The sequence below is a fragment of the Pecten maximus genome, chromosome 11 (genome assembly GCF_902652985.1).
Source record: "Pecten maximus chromosome 11, xPecMax1.1, whole genome shotgun sequence".
Lineage (NCBI taxonomy): Eukaryota > Metazoa > Mollusca > Bivalvia > Pectinida > Pectinidae > Pecten > Pecten maximus.
In genome coordinates, this window is record NC_047025.1 from 31,798,065 (window position 1) to 31,813,511 (window position 15,447).

A 15,447-nucleotide genomic window follows, 5' to 3' on the forward strand; every position below is an offset into this window, starting at 1 on the left:
CGATGATAGAAGCATTGTGTCTACATGTGCACTTTTTTTTTTATATATACATGTAATCAGTAATCCAGTAACAAATGAGGCGTATTTTCACTATTTATTTATATGTTTTTAATATCAAATGATTCACGATATAAAAAAGTGGTGACAAGGAGCGGTTTTGCTGTTTATTCATTATGCTTTATATTAAGATAGATTCTTGAGAATTCAAAGAATATGCAAATATTCCAAAATTATATATAAGTTAAACGGAGTATTATAGGGACACGACACCCTTTAAATTCCTCTCTATTTTGGTAACGCTTTGGGATCAATAGTCTACACTATTAAAACATTAACTGCCTACTTTGGTAAGTCAGTGCCCTATACTATTTCAATAGAATTGCAGACAAAACGCGTTATCATTAATTGACTGCAATCATGTCAAACATTATCATTAGAACTTCTACATAAACATGATGGATAGCAACAATTAAGTCTTATAATTTATTTCAGTTTTGAATTAAACTTTTCCTTATTGTCAAACTGTAACAGTGTTATCGCATCCCAAAGTCAAATTTTGCGCTGTCAACATGTCGAATGGGCCTGTTCTTGTGATATCACGGGTAAACACGGCTTTTCTTGGCAAAAATATAGTTCGTGGAAATAAAAACAAAATCACGAATCTAATTTCAACATTTTAATCAACATTTTCCAACGGGAGGATATTCATCTTTTATCTTAAAGAACTACATTGTTGTAAATTGTTGCGAGTTGCATTAATAAATCGATGATTTTAATTCAGTGCACGAGCTTTCGTGAGTAACACTTAATATAGTGACGTCAGACAACACGATGTCATTTAGTGACGACGTCACGAACACTGTTCTTACGACTACACCAGTGAGAGTTGTGAGAATGATGATCTGATATGAAGGTTATATAGTGACAATACAGAGCAAATGAAAAATATAATGATATTACACGCTGTTTCTCTCCTTCATTTTCCGTACATAAGTTGACCATTTCAACAAAATTGGTATAAGAACTACACGAGCTATGGGTCTGATATAAAGCCTGTGTATAGTGACCAGGGTCAAATTTTACCCATATTCCTATAAGGAAACTCGCAAACTAAGATTTCCCATTGGAAGGCATTACAAAATTTAAGGAAAATTCCTTAACTAAGACTTGTCCCTTAAATTCTGTGATGCTTTCCTATGGAACGTTGATGAAAGAGGGGCCGGATTACCCTTCACAATCTTATAATACCAATTTTTAGTTTAATAAAAAATATAGATTTTGTGCAATGGTACTCTATTTTAGACGTCAATGTCTTGGCTTAAAGTCGTCCCAGCCACGTTGTCAGTACATGTATAATGTGACCGGGTGAGGTGTCCTGCTGGGTTTCTTCGGCAGTATGCTTCAGTGATGTAGCACTATAAATCGACACAAGTTCCAGACTATCACAAATTTTGTTTGCAAACTGTATGAATCCGCGTAGCGGATTCTTACAGAAGTTTGCAAACAAAATTTGTTTCATACCCCGATGAAACTTTTTAAAATAATTGACATCAACGCTTATAATTAATTTTTGAAAATGATTTTCTAATTTAAAACATGTTTTATGTACAATTTTACTGGTTTTAAATGGGATTCTTTTTCTCAAATCAATACGCAACGTCAATTGTCGTATTGTGACGTCACATTTTTCGCGCCATTCTCGGAATTTCTTTCATAGAAGAATGAAAAGAATTTTTCGACCAATCACATTTGAGTATTTACCATGAAAACAAAGAAAAAATAATTATACCACTATGAAAAAAATCCGAGAATGTGACGTCACCAGACGACAATTGACGTTGCGTATTGATTTGAGAAAAAGAATCCCATATAAAACCAGTAAAATTGTACATAAAACATGTTTTAAATTAGAAAATTATTTTCAATAATTAATTATAAGCGTTGATGTCAATGATTTTTTAGTTTCATCAGAGTATGAAAAAAAAATTGTTTGCAAACTTCTGTAAGAATAGTTTGCAACTCATTTTTTACGGAGCCCCCGAAGGGACATGATAACATATTTACCAATCTGTGCGCACGTTTTTGCAATCTGTGCGCACGTTTTAGTGATCTGTGCAGACAGATTATCAATCTGTGCGCATGTTTTAGTAATCTGTGCGCTCGTTTTAGTAATCTGTGTGCTCGTTTTAGTAATCTGTGCGCACGTTTTCGTAATCTGTGGACACAGATTGACACACAGATTACTAAAACGTGATAAATTAGAAAAAGTCCAACTAGAAGCCGCCAGAATAGTTACAGGTTTGCCTTTATTTGCAAGTAGGGTGTCTCTATATAATGAAACCGGTTGGGAAAAACTTGAAGACAGACGGAAACAGAGAAAGTTGTTATTGTTTTATAAAATACAACAAAATTTAGCTCCTTCATATCTACATGATATCGTAACCAATAGAGTAAACGAAATCAGTAGATACAATTTGAGAAATGGTCAAGATTACATTATACCCATGTGTCGATTAGTCTTGTATGAAAAATCATTTTTACCTAGTACTATTAGAATGTGGAACTCGTTAGACATCTCTACCAGAAATATAGAATCATTACCAAAATTTAAACAATCTATTACTGGAAAAGACAAACCTGTTACTAAACTGTCTATAGGCAACAGAAAATTTGACATAATACATACTAGACTTCGTCACGGTTGTAGCACTTTGAATGCAGACCTTTTCAGGTGTAATTTAGTTTTATCACCAGCATGTAGCTGTTCTTACCCATTAGAAAACCCATTTCATTACTTTTTTCAGTGTACTTCATACAACTTTTGCCGTGATATATTTCTCAGAAAACTATCCAGATATGATGTAGTCGTCGATTTAGATGTACTATTGAACGGTTCTGTTAATTTAAACCAGACTGATAATGATAGTATACGTTTATTTGTACAAGAATATATTAAAAACACTAACCGTTTTGCATAATCCAATCTATTAGTTGTATTCAGTCTGCTACAACTGAGTATTTTAAATAAATTTCTTATTATATACTTTATGTAACTGCTTTTTATATACAATTATTTGTTCAAACCCTTGATAGTTAATATATTTATATCCTATAGGTATACTGTCATACAAATGAAATTTTCTGCATTATTGTTGATATTGGGAATACTTTATAGTATACTATCTGTATAAAGTAATGTTTTGTTTTGTTTTATTTTATATAATATTAGATATGTACATTAATACCATCTGTTTACAATTAGCTGCCACATATTTATTTAATATTATTTACCATTGTATACTATTGTATGGAAGAGGACGTTTATAAGTTATATAACTTGTGTCCAATTCCATTTGAATTATTTCAAATAAAATATGTTTAAACTAAACTAAAACGTGCGCACAGATTGACAATCTGTGTGCACAGATTACGAAAACGTGCGCACAGATTACTAAAATGTGCGCACAGATTGGTAAATATATCAACATGTCACTTCGGGGGCTCCGTATTACAATTTTATTTATTGGAAAAAAAAAAAAGAAAGTTTTAAAACAAATCTGCAAATGACTGCAAGCTATTCTGTAATGATGGCGAATATACCACGGGAGCGAACGTTATTAAATGTCACTTGAACTTTTACATGTGAATATTGCACTGGACGAAAGCTTCCCGATACAAAACATTTACTACATCAATATGATGCACACAACAATGGATTGTTCGAAAGACACAACATATCAGTAGAGTTAAACCTGAAGTAAAGAATGGGTCTCGTAGGTGATACTAAAGTGTTGATAATCTTGGAGGCAACGGAGAAAATTCAATTAAGGATGGAATCTTGATTTCGTCGATTTCATGACCCCATGAAATCGACCAAATCAAGATTCAATCCTTATATTTCAATTGTTTTTTTTTTAAATAAAAAAGTCGGTCTAGATATTAATGTCTCGAAGCCTGTGCAAGTCCAAATGCGGAAAAGCCCGAGTAGTTCCGGATTGTGCATGTCTTGTAGGTCGAGAAAAATAGTCCGCAATGTTAGGATTAAAAACAGCATTATTTTGTCAAAATAGAAGTATTTAGCATATCTTGTCTTTCATAAAATACAAGAATACATTATAAATTTGATAATTTTAATAATTATTCCATGTTTATAACAACAATGTAGAAAAAGTGAAATCGTTCCGCGGAAGGATTTTAACCATGTATTCATACGCACTGATCAGTGTTAATCTGGTCAAATTCATGAGCAAATGAAACAGATTAAGTTTGGTAGTTTCGTTGAGTCCAACTTGAGTAGAAATTGAAATATTATACACATATGTAGGTCGTAAAAAATGTCAAAATCTGGATGAAGATACGCATTAATCACATAATTCAATGAAATCATAATGGACAATATTGGATTTCAAAAGAACGCCAAGCACATGTGAGAACTGTGCAGCTATTAAAGGGAATTAAAATGTGGCATGCAATGTCTACCACCAACAATCACTATGATTTTGGCACCCGATTGATCACTTGCAAGAGAACATTTGAAACTTATATTTCAACATCTGGCAAACGTGGTTGGATGGGGAAAATTAACATTTAACACATGGGACCTGCTTTCTATAAATACATCCTGCCTTGTGTAAAACCATCTAATATGCTATGTAAAAAAAAACGAACGAAATATTGTAGACATTTATACTATTAAATACACTCGCTCCTCTATCTATAGCTGACCCTCGCCAACTTGTATACTCCGTGAGCACGTGCAGTAGCCTGGAATAATAAACACGCAATGGCCTTTACAATCTCTACCAATCCAATACGATTATACATGCACAGGTTCATATGTGTAGTGGATTAGAAGATATAAAAAAAAATGCACAGGATTTAAGACAAAAATATAAAAACTAAAAAAGTGTATAGCTACTTCAAAAAGTGAATACAAAAGAGAAATCACCAGTGCTCACATTAGATATGCTGGTGAGCGTAGGGTATTGAGAAATGTGTAAATTGCCTTGAACACCTGCAGTCTGTAATACTTGGAGCACATTTATTACTGACCAGGTGACAAAGTTTCATTGTTGACATAATAATACAAACACAACTCAGAATTTGTTTCCTGTTAGAGCTAATAGCCATTTTGGGATGTATATAAAACCCGGCGTTAGCCTGCCGATCCATCGAGTCTTTGGGGAGATCATCATGGAATGCTTTAGGTTTCTCAGGGAGACCTTCTCCCGGCCTGAAAATAAACACAGGTAATGGATAATTTGGTTCAAACCAATACACGGTGTTCTGTACTTGTAATTTCCGCTCCTCTACGATACACTGCAATACATATATTGTATTGTAGTGTATTGTAGAGTATCGTAGAGGAGCGTAAAATAAGTAATTTTAATTAGATTGACGCTATGTATTGACCAAAGAAAAGAATATAACAAAAAATATGCATTTTTTTACACAAAAAAACTCTTCTGTTTACAGCACTGTGGTCATTATGCTTTCACAACGATTTATTAAACTTTGTTTGGGTTCGACGACCTCTCAACAAAGACGACGTCAATGGATAACGGGGTCACCGATTGATCCAATGTCCATCGATAACGAGGTCATTAATTTTCCATGGAGAATGGGATGTCAGCTGGACGCAATGTCCACGGATAACGGAGTCACTGATGGAAGCAATGTCCATGGAGATTGAGATCGTAGATGGATGTAATGTTCATGGGTAACGGGGTCGCAGATGGAAGCAATGTCCATGGGTAATGGGGTCGCTTATGGACGCAATGTCCATGGGTAACGGGGTCACTAAAGGACGCAATGTCCATGGATAACGGGGTCGCAGATGGAAGCAATGTCCATGGATAACGGGGTCACTGATGGAAGCAATGTCCACGGATAACGGGGTCACTGATGGAAGCAATGTCCACGGATAACGGGGTCACTGATGAAAGCAATGTCCACGGATGACGGGGTCACTGATGGAAGCAATGTCCACGGATAACGGGGTCGCTTATCGACGCAATGTCCATGGGTAACGGGGTCACTAAAGGACGCAATGTCCAAGGATAACGGGGTCGCAGATGGAAGCAATGTCCATGGATAACGCGGTCACTAAAGGACGCAATGCCCGTGGAGAATGGGATCTCAGATGGACGTAATGTCTATGGATAACGGAGTCACTGATAGACGCAATTCCCATAGATAACGTGGTCACGGATTATCGGTTTTATAGTGTCATCACACAGAACTGCCTATAGTAGTACGACACCCAACCCGGTCACATAATACTTACAACGGACTGTCTCTGATACGTACCATCAATGTCCTTGAAGCCATATTCGTATCCTAGATCAGCTGTTAACTGAATCCTTCCTGTCTTTTTCATGATGTTTGGATCTGATATTCACAAACACGTATTGTTATTAACTGACATGTTTTTAAGGATTGAATCTTGATTTGGTCGATTTCATGGGGTCATGAATTGAGTTGCTCTTGAGACAAATTTATGACCCCATGAAATCGACCAAAACAACATTCAATCCTTATATTTCAATTTTTTTTTCGAATAAAAAAGTCGGTCTAGATTTTAATAACTCGAAGCATGTGCAAGTCCAAATGCGGAAAAGCCCGAGGAGTTCCGGATTGTGCATGTCTAGTCGGTCGAGTAAAGTAGTCCGCAATTTTAGGATTAAAAACAGCATTATTTTGTCAAAATAGAAGTATTTAGCATATCTGGTCTTTCATAAAATACAAGAATACATTATAAATTTGATAATTTTAATGAGTATTCCATGTTTATAACAACAATGTAGAAAAAGTGAAATCGTTCCGCGGAAGGATTTTAATCATGTATTCATACGCACTGATCAGTGTTAATCTGGTCTAATTCATGAGCAAATGAAACAGATTAAGTTTGGTAGTTTCATTGAGTCCAACTTGAGTAGAAATTGAAATATAAACATTTGAAACTCGAAAGGAAAATGCTTATGCCATACCAGGATTCAAACACACAATATTCAACTCTACAAAGACATGTTAAACTACCTGATCAAGGCAATCGACCTGGTTCAATTCAGTCATTTTTCTGCATTTGGTGTGACAGATCGAGTGACTAGGTCATACAATAATATAAGTCAGTAAGTAAATGGATAAGTATTTCAGTAATTTGACAAAGTGATTATTAAATAGTTATTAAATTTATAAATCAAACATATTGATTTCAGACAAAATAGTGTTTCAAATATGAATCTAACAATGGACACAGACTCCTGCTAATTATGAATGAAATATATCATACTGTTTCTCCTTCAGGACGCGTTAGTATGCAAGGACAGGGTGGAGTTTAGAAGGAAAGTATAGAAATAAGTGAAGATCATACCTGATCCCAGACAGACCACAGCTTTTCCCGGATATTCTATGGATTCTGCATCATCAAATGTTTCCTTGATATTGATACCTCCCTACGGAAAATATAAATTGATAGCATCATGTGTATAACAGTCAGCACTCGCTACAGGGACAAAACCCCATATCTATATAAAATATATAAACACAGTATAGAAGATGTGAAAGCTGCAGTTGGAAGCGAGAATTTCATAGTATACAATCCAGAGGGTAGAAACGGAAGCGGGAATTTCCTTGTATACAGTACAGAGGGTAGAAACGGAAGCGGGAATTTCCTTGTATACAAATCAGAGGGTAGAAACGGAAGCGAGAATTTCCTTGTATACAGTACAGAGGGTAGAAATGGAAGCGGGAATTTCCTTGTATACAGTACAGAGGGTAGAAATGGAAGCGGGAATTTCCTTGTATACAGTACAGAAGGTAGAAATGGAAGCGAGAATTTCCTTGTATACAGCTCAGAGGTACAGAGGGTAGAAATGGAAGCGAGAATTTCCTTGTATACAGTACAGAAGGTAGAAATGGAAGCGGGAATTTCCTTGTATACAGCTCAGAGGGTAGAAACGGAAGCGGGAATTTCCTTGTATACAGTACAGAGGGTAGAAATGGAAGCGGGATTTTCCTTGTATACAGTACAGAAGGTAGAAATGGAAGCGGGAATTTCCTTGTATACAGTACAGAGGGTAGAAATGGAAGCGGGATTTTCCTTGTATACAGTACAGAAGGTAGAAATGGAAGCGGGAATTTCCTTGTATACAGTACAGAGGGTAGAAATGGAAGCGGGAATTTCCTTGTATACAGTACAGAGGGTAGAAATGGAAGCGGGATTTTCCTTGTATACAGTACAGAAGGTAGAAATGGAAGCGGGAATTTCCTTGTATACAGCTCAGAGGTACAGAAGGTAGAAATGGAAGCGGGAATTTCCTTGTATACAGTACAGAGGGTAGAAATGGAAGCGGGATTTTCCTTGTATACAGTACAGAAGGTAGAAATGGAAGCGAGAATTTCCTTGTATACAGTACAGAGGGTAGAAATGGAAGCGAGAATTTCCTTGTATACAGTTCAGAAAGTAGAAATGGAAGCGGGAATTTCCTTGTGGGACATATGCAGAGATAAATTAAAACAATAATCGAGGAGGCTATGACAGTTCGTTGTAGATTATCAATTAGTTACTATACCTACTATGTACCTATTAGCGGTATCGTTATTACAATGATTGTCGAATCAAAGCATTACGCGATCTTCGGTATATTATTTCTACGGAAAGTATTGTGGGTGTGTCATTTCAACGTCGAGGTAATATGTTTTAAATCTTGTATGTTATATTGCGCTAAATAAGCACATTTACAGCATTAGCTTAGCTTTGATGTTATGGTTTAAACTTACCACAACATCCAATTTATTTTGACTGAGATAGTAAGTGACCTGTTCTGTCATCACTGGCCCTGGCCACAGACTGATCATAGCTACATTGTGTTTCTTCAGCTCTACCGCACAATCTGCCACCATTCTGTCACACTATCAGGTAGAGAGGAGAAACAAGATATATATTCTACATGTTCTGCATGATAACACTTGAAATACATACAATATGGTGTTTGATTGACAGTGAGACGTCAGAATCGGTTGTATTGTTCTCTGTAATGTTGCAAAAGCAGATCATTCAACACATTTGTTACAAAACTGTTAACAACATTTAAATATAATATCTAGATGATATTTATAATTTTACATGGGATTCTGTTCCATCACACAATGATTCAAGTGTATATTAATATTTTTGCTGCAATATTATTATATGATTCAGTCACATTATGATTCCAGTAAATATAAGTTTATTTTCTAAATAGAAACATAACTTACAGCCTCTTTGCCAATACCGTAAGGCACGTTAAAGAAATACGTTAGTCCAGCAAAGGATGATATATTCACAATGAGTCCCCTTTTCCTCGGTACCATCATCCTAGCAGCGTGGGCAGTACACAAATAATGGTTTCTGAAATTAACGACGTAATAAATTCTAATTACTAGTAAAATAAGCCAGAGTGTTTGCGAGCGATCACAACATGTAGACAACACGTCAGAGAAAGCATATCAAATTTTAGTACCCGATACTCCATCACCCTTTGTGTTCTCATACAAATACGCCAGTTACAGAAGACATTGTACGAAAGCTATTTCCTGAACAAAGTTCTGAACAGCGAACAGAGGGCCATAGATCCATGTACAGTAGTAACAGTGTATGATAGGTTATAATGCGACACCTAACTATCACAGGCGCTTGCATAGGAAATATGACTTTCAATTTTTTTTAATATGACAGTGGTATGTGTAATGTGTAATAGGGCAAAAAAAAAAAAAATGAAAATAACATTTTCTATGCAAGCGCCTGTGCTAGCTATCCCACGAGATCACAACACACAATTGGAAATTGTATTCGAGTTACATGTGAGTCCGGCTAGACAGTAGTGTTACATCATTGTATATAGTTTAGTAACAGAAGTGCTCAATCAATCCCAGGGAAACTCACACGCGAAATCAGGCCTTATTGATGTTATATGAAGTTGTTTCAAGAGTTAAGATATGTCGAACCTATTTGATCTTGAAAAAGAGATACTGATTTTCTTCCTTCTTTCTGCCGCAGCAAGTTGTCAGTATATAAGTTTCTGAGAAGAAACTGAAAACCTAAAATTCAATATCCTGATTACCAAAATATCAAGAGAAACACCCGACCCCTCTATTGATGACCTCAATATCCTCACATTAGTATCAAACCCTACTGATATTATTGTCTGACCCTTGTAACGTGAAGATTACTAGTGTTTCCAGGATCATACTCTTGTCCCATTTTATTGACTTATATTTACCTCAGTCCCACATTATTGACAGTGTCCCACATATCCATTGGATGTTCCCAAAACGGCACATTCATGTTGTCATTGATCGCCTGTTAAATAGAACTGTTTCATGAATGACTAATACATTGTATAAGAACAGGGGTACAATATAACCGTTTCCTGAGTGACTAATACATTGTATAAGAACAGGTGTACAATGTAACCATTTCCTCAGCGACTAATACATTGTATAAGAACAGGTGTACAATGTAACCGTTTCCTCGGCGACTAATACATTGTATAAGAACAGGGACTTACTATAACCGTTTATTCAGTGACTAATACATTGTATAAGAACAGGGACTCAATATAACCGTTTCTTCAGTGACTAATACATTGTATAAGAACAGGGATACAATAGAAACATTTCCTCATTGACTGATACATTGTATAATAATAGGGAAACAATTCAATCATTAGTTATAGCTGACGCGAAAGTGATCGATTGTGATCTGAGAATCTTTTCCAACTAGTTATTGGGTACTGATAAAAGCAATGTTTGACTTCGGGGGTTAACTGTGAGGTTTTAGCCTTGTAACAGCCAGGTTCATATGAGGACGGTTGTCAAGGAGACACTTCCAGTTTAAAAACAGAGTAATGAGAAAATACCAGGAGATATTTAAGATCCCAGGTGTTACAATGGGAGCAGAATATATATTTTGGTCTTTTCAATGCCACCCTATATAGCAGACAAAGAAGACGGCAGACAATCCCCGTCGCTTCATGGGGACCACTCTTCAGTCGTCTTCTACGACTAATATGCAGTGGAAGACAGCGGGCCTTATTCTTTGGCTCTCCTATGGACAGAAGACCATCCCGACCCTGCAGGTGTAGTGGGTGTGGAATTTATCACCACTTACGACATGCAGCGAGATGTTGCAGCCATATGATCCTGCACGGGATTGTAAGGTAACCTCTTCAAAGGAATAAAAACATGTCTTTGTACAGAGTGCTCAAAATTTTAGAACTGCAAATGATGCCTCGATGAATTTGATAGATAGGATTTTTTCATAGTTTGCCTTCAATAAAGATACCAACATTAAACATGACAGGTAGCAGTAATCTGCGCACATACCTTGACAGCATTGTAGGCGTTGTTCACGAGGATATCTAACTGGCCATCCTGTTCCCTCTTAACTTTGTCAAACAGCTGTTGTATCTCTTCATCCTTGGTATGGTCACATTGTACAGGTATACATTTCCCTCCTCTCTCCTTTATCTGTAATATGTAAACAGTGGTTACATTGAACAGGTATACACTCCCCTCCTCTCTCCTCTATCTGTATTATTTTAACTGTGGTAACATTGAACAGGTATACATCCCCCCTCCTCCACCTGTAATATTATTGTAAGATACACACTTCCTACACCTCTAGTTAATGGAACTATATTAAATTTTACAGGTAAACATCCCCTTCTTTATACCGTACATGTTCATATCGTAATGATCAGCTATCAATAACTGTATGAGCAATACACATCACAACATGTCCCCATATGAATATTTTCAACTCATTATTCCGTTCAGTAATAATCACTGATAGACGGAATGTCTACCGTTTGCATGATTACATATAGATATCACGGTTTGATTGGCCATTGTTGAGTTATCAGGGAAACCAATGGTCGAGCATCACTAGAAGTTTAATTAATATACATGTAAATATATTGATATCAAATACGTCAGATGATCTGGTCTGGGCAAGAGTCCAGAAAGGAAAACCGTCATCCTATATATTATATAATTATATAGTGTTTGGATATGAACGGTTACTAAAGTCATTGGAGATCAGCTTTGATTTTACCTGTCTGGCTGTGTCAGTGAGAGATCCTCCCACCTCATCGTCCTTGGCAGCTACTAACGTCCTACCTGTAAAATGTATATGATTTAATTATTACATAAGGCATTGGAAATTAATCGATTAAGGAGCTCACAACACTTTGTCAGGACAAATCTCATCAGGCAACTTTGTGAAAAGGAAGGCTTTGCCCCCATCTGACATGTGTCTGATAATTGGGATGTGATGTATCATAACCCTACTTGCTATCCATACACATGTACTAGTATAGTATAGTATATCACCCAACAAGCGTGTAGGTCATGAGACTTACCTGTGATATAGACAGTAGCTCCAGCCTCGCCCAGCTGTAAAGCTATCCCCTTCCCGATCCCTCGAGTCGCCCCCGTCACTATACACACTTTGCCTGCCAGTTTCCCTCCAACAGCGGCCATCTTCTTTGTATACCTATGATGTTCAATGATATTTGTTTTCATCTCGACTCAATGTTCCTTTGTCCTACAGCTACAATGACCCCAGAATCGATGAGGTTCTCATAAGCTACGACATTCATTCATAGAATGAAGCTCGGGAATCCTTTTAATCTAATCATCTGTTCACGGCTTCGTCGTGAGGCGAAGCACGTTGTATTAAAAAACACATGGGCAGATTGTGCTTATTTTATGTCTTTATAGTGACAATTTAGCTTACTGACAGTAATGATAACAAGGTCATAGTTGATAATAATGACAATATGATTATAACTAAATGATGATGATAAGGTCAAAGTTGATAATAATGAATAAGGTCCTATTTGACAATGATGAATAAGGTCCTATTTGACAATGATGAATAAGGTCCTATTTGACAATGATGAATAAGGTCCTATTTGACAATGATGAATAAGGTCCTATTTGACAATGATGAATAAGGTCTTTTTTGACAATGATGAATAAGGTCCTATTTGACAATGATGAATAAGGTCCTATTTGACAATGATGGACAGAGTAATAGTCGATAACGATAATGTCATAGTATCTTTATCTCTCCAATCTACAGGCAGTGAGGACAACAACGGACGTCATGATCCTATAGATCTGACCACAGGCGTCTGCTTCTGTTGATATGTATAGAAAAAATATTAGCCCCTACTCCTAATATGTTGATATAGTAGGAGTAGGCGCTAACATATATTTTTTTCTGTTTATACTAAACAGAAGTAGACGTCTGTGACCAGATGGTCTACCCCAGGAACGGATGATCCGCTAACGTCTAGATTCAAGCATTAAAGTAAGTTTTTATTGGGTCCAGTTGCAATAGATACCCAATATCTACATTATTTTCATATTGCTACATATCATCCTAATCTTAGCTAGATTAGTGCTTATCCACTTTGTTTGTAAATGACAATTAAATGAAGATTAAAACTATTGGTCTTCTCGGGAACGAATTTGATTTAACACTAAATGTGACCTCAGACAAACGATCTTTCTCAATAGTTTTCTGGGTTAATTCTACTAGTTTGTCAGATGCTGACTTTAAGTTTGTTACATTCTCGGTCTCTATGCAGTGATCAATGATACGGTTCTTGCCGATGTCGATGTAACACTACTTCCAACAATAATGTGTGAACTCGTTATCATGAGGCCCATGAGAGAGGTGCACACTATCGTTTGTTTTCTTTATGGACTCGTAGTCATTTCGATATACCGGAAACTGTCGATTGGGTCTGCTTTGGCTCCATCTCGAACCAATTTTGATACATCATTCACTTTTGGGACACGATTGAAGTTTTCCTACAGGTAAGTTGTCTGGTCTATTTTCAACAGAATGTTATCAAATCATTATAAAGTTATGCGATATAGTCGAGACAACCAATGTCAGCAATGAATGGCAGGCAACGCTCTATACAATAAACATTATATCTAGCCTTTACGCTATTACGAAGAAAATTAGTAAAATAAAATGCAAAAACATTTAAATGCGTTTTTCAATAACAGTACTGTTTGATGACGTGAGTAGAAATCACCATAAGACCAGTCAGCTATTAAATTCGTAGTTCGAAATTATGTCCAAATAAACTCTAATACGGCAGGTAGACAGAGGGACGGGTAAGATATACCCATACCCATTCCGTCCCTTATTGGACGTTAAAACAGGGCCATGAAGAAAACTAGTGCCCCCTCATCTCTGTTCATTCATTCCCTACCTTCCTTATCCATATGGATTCTTTAATTGTTTCTCATTTTCTAGTTTTTCTAGTATTTCTGGTGTATACTTGTTCTTCCATATCTTTTCGATGTTCTTTCAGACGCGTTCCAAATTTCCAAATTTCCTACAGTATTAGAGTTGGTTGTGTATAAAACAAACTTCATCCATACCAAACTGACGAATCTTATTGCTTATGTTAAAATGTAAGATTTCAGAGAAACATATATTGTATAAAATGGAACTGATAGTTATTTTCAATTCATAAGAAATCTTATTTCAAATCCAATATATAGTATGTCCTAATCGATCATTGATTAATCAGCTAATTACCGTGCTAAGCTCCTATGCCATGTCTCTACACTGGCTACTGAAATCTTATACGAGCGTGTAAAATATTTTCAATATAATCGGTGTTATACTTAACTTTCGCGTTAGTATACCCATGTCCTCAATAAACGACGAATTCCACAAAAGGATACTTACCTGTTCTCAGTGTTGAAGTCTAACGAGCGCTCACAGGAAGTTCGTATATCTACCTAGACTGCACACATGTTCATTTTGAAAAAAAACCTTATATCAGTAGAACTGTTCCCTACCGCCATCTTAAATATTTGATAATTTTTGAAGTTTTAGTCTTTTCCACGTCCATGTAGTTACTATAGTGTCATCCGTAATTAATCATAGACTGTTATGTACTGCACATGTCCATTGTACCTATCCGGGTATAGCCAAGTACACATATATACAGGTAAATACACTAAACACGTCGTCGTTGTCTGACTCAATTAGGTCATACGTCGTCGTTGTCTGACCCAGTTAGATCACACAGTACTGCTGTGTATGCGTACGACTTATGTACACATATAATCTCTGTAACACCCGTCCATTGCATACAAAATAGCTTTATAATTTCATGTTTTTGTGTAAATAAATAGTCATGTATCATCTCCCTTGGTGTATGTTGTATGTTACCAATGTCGGATATAAATGCAGCGAACCATGCTTTAGTGATATTTCTTTGCAATGAACCTGTACACATCTTACTGCAGGCGTATATTAAAATAGTTTGTGTAGTTCATAGGAATAGCGACCACGTGTACAATGTAAACGTACCGGAACGCCTAGACTTTTTTTTGTGTACACGTGTAATGGTCTCTTTGCTAATG

General features: G+C 36.2%; 1 protein-coding gene across 1 annotated transcript; it reads right to left on the reverse strand.

The window, feature by feature from the left end:
* Positions 1-4,272: 4,272 nt before the first annotated feature.
* On the reverse strand, positions 4,273-15,078 carry LOC117338287 (dehydrogenase/reductase SDR family member 1-like). Its single transcript, XM_033899576.1, has 10 exons — positions 14,765-15,078; positions 12,405-12,538; positions 12,098-12,162; positions 11,368-11,511; positions 10,263-10,342; positions 9,259-9,391; positions 8,782-8,913; positions 7,373-7,454; positions 6,310-6,390; positions 4,273-5,233 (listed from the first exon to the last, which is right to left on the reverse strand). Exons 2-10 carry the CDS (start codon positions 12,523-12,525, stop codon positions 5,097-5,099), a joined length of 975 nt encoding a protein of 324 aa, XP_033755467.1. The 5' UTR covers positions 12,526-12,538; positions 14,765-15,078; the 3' UTR covers positions 4,273-5,096.
* Between the last annotated feature and the right edge of the window lie 369 nt (positions 15,079-15,447).

Excerpts from the sequence above, each read along its gene's own strand:
- LOC117338287 (XM_033899576.1), bottom strand. The coding sequence starts at position 12,525 with ATGGCCGCTGTTGGAGGGAAACTGGCAGGCAAAGTGTGTATAGTGACG. Across the intron at positions 12,163-12,404 it reads AGCTACTGTCTATATCACAG|GTAGGACGTTAGTAGCTGCC; the intron begins GTAAGTCTCATG and ends TACATTTTACAG. Across the intron at positions 9,392-10,262 it reads GTCAATAATGTGGGACTGAG|AAACCATTATTTGTGTACTG; the intron begins GTAAATATAAGT and ends CGTTAATTTCAG.